Raw genomic sequence first — 9075 nt, 5'->3', positions numbered from 1 at the left:
TGCTATGTTACGTATTTGAGTGAAAATGGTTTTGTACAGAATCCCGCTGATCACTGTGTGTATACAAGAGAAAAACATAACGAAAAGGTAATCTTGGTAATATGGGTCGACGATCTGATCATAGCAGCTAGCAACAAGGGTGTACTGAAAAGTGTAAAGGGGATGCTCACCGAAAGGGTCAAAATGAAAGATCTGGGAAAGTTGAAACATTTCTTGGGGATAGATTTTGAGCAAGCAGAAGGTCAAGTTAAAATGTCACAGAAGAGATATGTGAGCAAAATACTGAAGAGATTTGAAATGCAGGATTGCAGGTCCAGAGAGACTCCATGTGAGCCAAAACTTGAGTACTCAGAAAATGCTGAAAAAATGAAAGAGCCAAGAAAGTACAGAGAGGCAGTGGGAAGTTTAATTTACTTGTCCACATGCACTCGACCAGATATGACTTTCGTGGTCAGTAAACTATCTCAGCACTTTGCTGAACCAACAGAAGAACACTGGAACACTGTAAAACACGTGTTCAGATACCTTAGACTAGGTCTAAGAGTGTACAGTGATGCTGACTGTGCATCAGATGTAACAGACAGACGTAGTACATCAGGCTATTGTGTCAGCCTAAGTGAAGGAAGCTCTTTGATCTCATGGAAGACAAGAAAACAACCGACAGTAGCACTATCTACTTGCGAAGCAGAGTACATGTCCTTAGCATCAGCCATACAGGTATGTATCTACCTAGAACAGCTACTCAGACGTATAGACAAATACCAATATGCACAAACAAAGGTGTATGAAGACAACCAAGGTACGACAGCCTTAGCCAGAAACACAATAAACAGGCAGAGGTGCAAGCACATTGGTATTAAGTACCACTTCATAAGGGAAGCTGTAAATAATGGAAAGGTAATCTTGGAATACTGTCCTACTGAGCAAATTATCGCTGATTTAATGACAAAGCCAGCCACTAAGCTAAAGCTAAAGAGGTTTGCTCAAGACATGTTTGGCACTTAGAAGTGCAAAGAGTGTGTTCTCATTGTCAGGGTAAAGAAGAAGCCTTATTTTTTGTTGTTGTTTTGTTTTCCAGGTAATCCAATGAGCTAAGAGCGAGTGGGAGTGTTGAGTGTTGTTATTTGATGGCGCCCTTACTCCTGTATTATGGTACATTCAGATGTGACGTCGCCATGTTCTCAGTGTGTGACAGTATGTGTTGTAAGTGTGCGACAGTGTGTTGTAAGAGTCGGTAGTAGAGAGCTAAGACCTGCTGTATTTGCCTAAATAAATATGCCTAACGTTAGAGGCTAAAGAGAAAACAGTCAAGCTTTGCTTATCCTCCATACGCAAAGAAGACGATTGCGCACCCCAGCTCAACAAGGCCACATAATCAATACAGCAACTGCAATACTAATGAAACATGTAAATATTTCTGTAGGCTTAGGGCCTATATTTAAGTGGTGATCTATACAAGTCAAACTGCACTCTGGTGTAGCCTACAGGTATATCTAAAAAAAATAGAATATTGTGGGAAAGTCCATTGTTTCCTGTAATTTGATTCAAAAAGTGCAACTGCCATACTATGTCCTCGATTCATGACACATAAAGTGAAATATTTCAAGCCATTATTTGTTTTAATTTTGATGATTACAGCTTATAGCTCATGAAAGCCCAACCATTATTTAGGATACTGGCTGTTTGATTTTCATGAGCTGTACACCGTAATCATCAAAATTAAAACAAAAAAGGCTTGAAATATTTCACTTTATGTTTTTTTAATCTAGAATATATGAAACTTTCACTTTTTGAAGTAAATTATGGGAAAAAAATGAACTTTTCCATGATATTGTACTTTTTTGAGATGCACCTGTAGCCTATATTGTCTAACTGGATTTGAAAATTACATTAAAGGTGTCATTGGCAACATTTGTATTTAGACAATAATAATAATAAAAACTATTGCATCGTAAGAGCTGTTAGAAGGTTGCGGAATAAAAGTATTGCTTTAGCTAAAAAACGTCATATGACTGTGAATCAATTATTGAAAAATTCTTGCAGGCCCCAAATGAATCCTTTGTTTACATTTGGGTGAATGTTGGGTTTAACTCTTGTGTTTATTTATTCATGGAAAAACATGCCCTGTCTTTTCCCAGGGAGGCAAAATGAACATGCAGCTAAACCCGGCAGTGGCCATTCTGCGGGTCTACAATGACCCAGAGGCATGCCTGAAGAGGGATTTCAGGCTCACTTGGCAGTCAATGGCACTGCTGCAGAGGCTCATCCACAACCCAAGGGACCATGGCTGGGGACAGGTGCTATATTCTTTTGCCTGCTTGTGCAGCACTTTGGTCAACGCACGTTGTTCTTATATTTATATGTGCTTTATAAATACATTTGATTTAATTTGACAGGAGTTGGAGGTCCTAATTTTCATCTACAGCCTGGCACACGGGCTATCCCTCTCAGTGGTGTCCCGTGCATTTGAGGTCCCTAGGTCCACTGTCCACCGGGTGATCCACAAGACAGCCGATGAGATCAAGGCAATGCTGGGCTGTATGATTAAACTACCAATTCAGGAAGAACTGCCCAACATCGGCCAAGGGTTCTGCCGGCTGGCTTCCACTCCCATCTTTAGCCATGTAGCGGGTGCACTGGATGGATGCCACATCCGCATCAAGCCACCGGGTGGTCTGCACCAAGCTGACTACCTCAACTACAAAATCTTCTTCTCCATCCAGATGCAAGCCATCTGTGATGCAACTGGCAGATTCCTGGATATTTTTGTAGGATACCCAGGTTCTGTGCATGATGCCAGAGTCCTGAAGAATAGCCCCATCTACAGCCAGCCTAGAAACACCAATAGGCATCATCACCCCCTACATGCTTCCTCTGCAAGGATGGAGCCAAGAGAGATACAACCGTCATAATTCAAGGGCCCATTCAGTGATTGACGTGGGTTTGGGATGATGAAGGCAAGATGGAGGGCCACATTCTTCAAGGCACTGGAGGTCAGTCCAGCCTTTGCCCCAGATATCATTGCTTGTTTTGCATTCTTATACAATCTGTGCCTCAAGACCAATGATATCATAGAGCTGGAAGACTTCAACTCTGATGGAGATGCCCAGGTTCCTCACCATGATGCACCAGGTGGCCGGGAAACAACTGGGAATCACATCAGAGAGCGGATGGCTGCAGTCCTGTCTGCACCTGCCGTCTTCCCTGAGCATCTGCAGCAGCATGACTACGGGAATGAACCTCCCCTCCCTCCAGAGCACTTGCAGGAGCATGACTACCTTTAAACAATTTAATGTTGCACTCTACTAGCTCGCTGGTTATGTAGAATTTGAATAAAATCTATGATACACAACCTTGTCACATATTTTATTTGTCCGCAATAAGCAAAACTGAGGTCTGCTGGACAAATCCAATTATTCCACAAAGGAAGTAATTAATCTGAACAACAACAAAAAAAGGGAATTTCCAACATGACTCCTTTCAAAACATATTCAAACAACATAAATGTCACATCTTATCAACTATTCTTTCAAATGCATTCAACAATCTGATTGTTGGGTAAGCTCAATGTGGCGCGGATCCTCTTTTTGGAACTCTTTTTGGAGGAACTCCAATATTTATCCAAGAGTCTGGATAGATATGCTTTGCTCCAGTTCCTTCTCATTGCACCTGTATTGCTGATAGCTGTACAAAAGATTTTCTCATATATACACTACCGTTCAAAAGTTTGGGATCACCCAAACAATTTTGTGTTTTCCATGAAAAGTCACACTTATTCACCACCATATGTTGTGAAATGAATAGAAAATAGAGTCAAGACATTGACAAGGTTAGAAATAATGATTTGTATTTGAAATAAGATTTTTTTTACATCAAACTTTGCGTTCGTCAAAGAATCCTCCATTTGCAGCAATTACAGCATTGCAGACCTTTGGCATTCTAGCTGTTAATTTGTTGAGGTAATCTGGAGAAATTGCACCCCAAGCATCCAGAAGCAGCTCCCACAAGTTGGATTGGTTGGATGGGCACTTCTTTGAGCAGATTGAGTTTCTGGAGCATCACATTTGTGGGGTCAATTAAACGCTCAAAATGGCCAGAAAAAGAGAACTTTCATCTGAAACTCGACAGTCTATTCTTGTTCTTAGAAATGAAGGCTATTCCATGCGAGAAATTGCTAAGAAATTGAAGATTTCCTACACCGGTGTGTACTACTCCCTTCAGAGGACAGCACAAACAGGCTCTAACCAGAGTAGAAAAAGAAGTGGGAGGCCGCGTTGCACAACTGAGCAAGAAGATAAGTACATTAGAGTCTCTAGTTTGAGAAACAGACGCCTCACAGGTCCCCAACTGGCATCTTCATTAAATAGTACCTGTTAGAGCCTGTTTGTGCTGTCCTCTGAAGGGAGTAGTACACACCGGTGTAGGAAATCTTCAATTTCTTAGCAATTTCTCGCATGGAATAGCCTTCATTTCTAAGAACAAGAATAGACTGTCGAGTTTCAGATGAAAGTTCTCTTTTTCTGGCCATTTTGAGCGTTTAATTGACCCCACAAATGTGATGCTCCAGAAACTCAATCTGCTCAAAGAAGTGCCCATCCAACCAATCCAACTTGTGGGAGCTGCTTCTGGAAGCGTGGGGTGCAATTTCTCCAGATTACCTCAACAAATTAACAGCTAGAATGCCAAAGGTCTGCAATGCTGTAATTGCTGCAAATGGAGGATTCTTTAACGAAAGCAAAGTTTGATGTAAAAAAAATCTTATTTCAAATAAAAATCATTATTTCTAACCTTGTCAATGTCTTGACTCTATTTTCTATTCATTTCACAACATATGGTGGTGAATAAGTGTGACTTTTCATGGAAAACACGAAATTGTTTGGGTGATCCCAAACTTTTGAACGGTAGTGTATATATATATATATATATATATATATATATATATATATATATATATATATATATATATGTGTGTAGGGTAAAAAAATAGATTCGATAGTATTTGCTTTAATAGGATATAGTCAAACATAATGAGCAACCAATTTGTCTTCTCCCAAACTATCTCAAACCTATGTAGAAGAATCATTCATTCCCTGGTCCTTGTGACAGAGACCACAGTGTGTGGCTCCACCTATCAAGTTTCAAGGCTGGGTCATTATGTCTTCTCATGATACCATAGATCTGAACCTCCTCCATAGTCACACCTGTCTGTGAGCTAGAGGTGTGGCCTGGAACTTGGCTGTGTGTTTTTCACTCCTGCACACCAGCTCCACTCATCCATGCTCTTTTCCTTGAATGCTGCTCCCATCAAAGGTTTCATCCTGCAGGATGAGTTAACAGCATTTGTTCTGGGCAAGTGGATAACCTGCAAATTTAGGAGGCAACGTGAACAATGCGGAGAGGTGAGGTCTGGATGCTGTTTGAAATTAGAAGTTAAACTCGCCCAGAAAAGAAACTAGTTGTTAAAGAAGGTATGAAGTAAAAGAAAATGTGTACCCCTAAATGTGACTGACAGCAGTCTCCTTTAAATGAACATACTATAGTCTGAGTGAGATTGGTTGTCCAGACTTTACTGATCAACTGTTTAAAGCCTGCATTCCTCTCCACAATGGACTACTAAACAATGAAATGCCTTCATCTCTACAGAAGGATGAGCATCCTTTTACAATTTGCTCAAAAAAGTTGGTATTACTGTGGGGTGTAATATATCCATCTTAATTAATAAGACTTACTTGCCACTGAATCACATTGCAATGTAATTGTGTCGTTTGTTCTGTATAACGGTTTACCTTTGTCTCTTTCGAGTTTGTTTGTTAGCTACTCAAAAATCAATATAGCTCATCAGCACACAGACTCTGAAAAGGGGGAGGTTTTTCTGCAACATTAAAAGACAAACTATCGTACAATTTAAAACACGCAGGCTATAAGTTATGCTAAAACATTATGTAACCCTGTTGAAATTTATTCATTATTATAAGATATCATTTTGAATAAATAATTTCATAGTTTAATAAATAAAATTTACGGTTAAAATGTTAAGATTCATTGACCAGCAATGAAGTTATGATTTTGCTCAATGAGAGAAATGCATATTGGGTAATGTTCATGTTATACTGAATACAGCATTTAAAAATGTAAAATATTTGTTGTGTAATAATATATGTGAAAATGCTTTAAAATGCCTGTAAGAATAGGAAGAAAGAGGTACACAAATGTTTTGTGAATTTAGTTTATTTCTGAAACTGGTGAATGGGCCACTCACATTGGAGGTCAAAGGACAAGGAAGTGAGTGGAGGAGAGAAACGTGAAGATAGTGTATGAGACGAGGGAGTTGAGAGAGAGCGACGAACGAGACGGGAGAAGCGTGTTGTCTGCTGAAAAGGGAAACACGAAATGTTATGTTAATGTGTATATCATTTTTAGTGAAAGTGTTCAACCAGGACTCTTATACTAAACTTTAATGGTGATAGTTCTGTCCCTGTTATGCTCGCGCACCAGAGCCTGACCCGTGTGGCGAAACCCAAGACAGACAGACACGAGATGACTTCAAAATCTACAAAGGGAGGTTTTATTGTGGGAGGGAAATGTATGGTGAAAAAAGGCGTTCTTTTAGTGGGATGTGTGAATAAACTATGTGTGGTGTCCCGTGGTTTGCGTGTATAACTATGTGTGAGTGTTTTTAGCCAATGTGTGGTGCGGTATGTAAATGACCAGGAGGTGTTGAAAAAAATGTGTGTGCACCTGGCGAGAAAGTCCAGTCCGTGATCCAAGAGGGGTTGTCCGAGAAAGTCCAGGTCCGAGATCCGGGAAGTCGAGTCCGAAAGGAGGGGTCCAGATAGAGGGACAAGGGGGGAGATCGCAGGAGAGGTCCGGGGAGAAACGTGAAGGTCGCTGGGGACGAGGGGAGCCGTGGAAATCGCGGAGGGAGGAAACAGAGACACGAAGATAAGACACTGGGGAATAAACAGAATGCAAGGAACGCTGGAGGGCTTGTCAGAACTTTACCGCAGGGTTCAGTACGTCGAAGCACTGAGAGACGTTCTGGGAGGCTTCTTGTAGAAGGCTGCCTGATTGCCACAGGTGTGCCTGATGGATGATGGCAAACACCTGGTGCAGTGCAGCGCTCGTCTCCTCAGAGCGCGAGCCGAGCGCTCGGATGTTTCCGGTACGTCCGAGCTGGGGGAGTGGCTTGAACGTGCCGGGGAGGCAGCTCGGGGCGGTGTAACCACAACAGTCCCTTTTGAGTGAACTACCCAGCACAAGACAGAAAGAAGTTTAAGTTAGCTGCTGACTTAGTGGCTAGTGCTTTTGCATGGACTGTGCTAACAAGCTAGCGACTAGTGACATAGACTAGTAAAGCCTGTGTGGAACTGCGAAACAGACGACGAACAAAGACCCCGACGGAGCCGGATGGCGTTGCCGAGTGGTGGACTTTGCCGAGATCGTCAGCTGCGTGAGTCTTCTCTTCAATGTGAATCTTCTTGTCATATCTCCTCCTGCTGCCGCCGCCTTGGACCTTGTGTATTTGAGGCTTCATTCCATTGAGTAAAGGTATCGTTCTTTTGGGGTTTTTTTGCCTGCTTGGTGAAGCAGCCATTTTGTTTAAGGCTACTGTTAAAGTGTGTTGTTACCTTCTACTAATGAGACGTTACAACTCGTTTCAACCCCACGGGGCTATAAACTTTAATAATAACTTCGGCACGTAAGGTTATGCATCACGCTCGGTCCGTTATTCCAGGTGCAACAACCTAAACGACCCCTGTGTAAACAAGGAACTAAACAATGGTTCCTAACAATAGTTCCTATTGTTACATCCTTTCTCTTTTCAGTTTCTTCTTTTTTTTAGAAACTTTAATACATTTGCACAACATTTGTGATTCACTTTTTTTTCTTTTTCATTCATGCCCCCCCCAAAGTCCATTAGTGCTACAGATCCATTCATCTATGTGAGGTCACAAAGTCTTTGTATCGCTGCGGCTGCACAACAGAGCGGCCTGATCTGGTGGTAACAGGGTTGGCCCTGTCACCAGTGTCCTTGGTTTTGTTTCCTGCTAAGACACTGCGAGAAGGAACACTCTCTGAATGTCCGGGTTCAACACTCTCTGGCTGACTGGGGCTGCTGATCTCCATGTCCATAGTGTCAGTGAAGATTGCCCCTGGTGCATGCCTGAGGTGTCTGCGATTTCTCCTGATGACACCACCCGTGTGCAGCTGGACCTCATAGGATCTCCTATCGACCGGCCTCAGCACCTTGCCCACTCTCCAGGCAGTGTGGGGTGCGAGAGGCTGAACTCTCACACATTCACCTGGGGCGAGCGTGTCCAAGTCTTTAGCCGACCTGTCGTAGTATGCCCTCTGCCGTTGTTGGTTATTTTGTAAATCCTGTTTCACCTGCACAACTTTCGGCTGTAACAGGCTTGCCTTGGTTGGCAGTAGTGTTTTGGTACGGCGACTGAGCAGCCGCTGTGCTGGTGTGGTATCAGTACCCTGTGATGGTGTGTTGCGGTGGTCCAGGAGGGCGAGATAAGGATCCCGTCCAGCAGCCTTGGCTTTGAGCAAGAGTCTTTTTGCTGTCTTAACAGCTGACTCAGCTTTGCCGTTGCTTTGCGGGTAACCTGGTGATGAGGTTTTATGTTGAAATCCCCACAGTCGACTGAACTTCTGGAATTCTTGTGACGAATACTGTGGGCCACCGCTGCCACCATGTTAAAGTGTGTTGTTACCTTCTACTAATGAGATATTACAACTCGTTTCAACCCCACGGGGCTATAAACTTTAATAATAACTTCGGCACGTAAGGTTATGCATCACGCTCGGTCCGTTATTCCAGGTGCAACAACCTAAACGACCCCTATGTAAACAAGGAACTAAACAATGGTTCCTAACAATAGTTCCTATTGTTACAGCTACAACGTTCACAAGCTACACTCAGGCCTGCATCATTTGAACTAGGTATTTGAAATTAGGCTAGGTTATTGCCGGCTATTTTATTTTTTTGGGCCCTTATGTTTTCAACGTGTATGTGAATGCATTTGACTGGGAGATTTCAAAAGATATTTGAAAACGAAGCATTTAAAC

The 9075-nt window shown here is 42.3% G+C and overlaps 1 protein-coding gene across 1 annotated transcript; it reads left to right on the top strand.

The window, feature by feature from the left end:
- The first annotated feature begins 1161 nt into the window (after positions 1–1161).
- LOC130125281 (uncharacterized) lies at positions 1162–2962 on the top strand. Its single transcript, XM_056294818.1, has 3 exons — positions 1162–1203; positions 2139–2297; positions 2397–2962. Exons 2-3 carry the CDS (start codon positions 2148–2150, stop codon positions 2910–2912), a joined length of 666 nt encoding a protein of 221 aa, XP_056150793.1. The 5' UTR covers positions 1162–1203; positions 2139–2147; the 3' UTR covers positions 2913–2962.
- Positions 2963–9075: the final 6113 nt, after the last annotated feature.

Source organism: Lampris incognitus, chromosome 1, assembly GCF_029633865.1.
Source record: "Lampris incognitus isolate fLamInc1 chromosome 1, fLamInc1.hap2, whole genome shotgun sequence".
NCBI lineage: Eukaryota > Metazoa > Chordata > Actinopteri > Lampriformes > Lampridae > Lampris > Lampris incognitus.
The sequence above is the reverse complement of the archived record's forward strand: the minus strand, read 5'-3'. Positions and strand labels throughout refer to the sequence as shown.

Coding starts and splice junctions, on each gene's coding strand:
- LOC130125281 (XM_056294818.1), top strand. CDS start 2,148: ATGAACATGCAGCTAAACCCGGCAGTGGCCATTCTGCGGGTCTACAAT. Junction 2,298..2,396: donor GGGACCATGGCTGGGGACAG/GTGCTATATTCT, acceptor TTAATTTGACAG/GAGTTGGAGGTCCTAATTTT.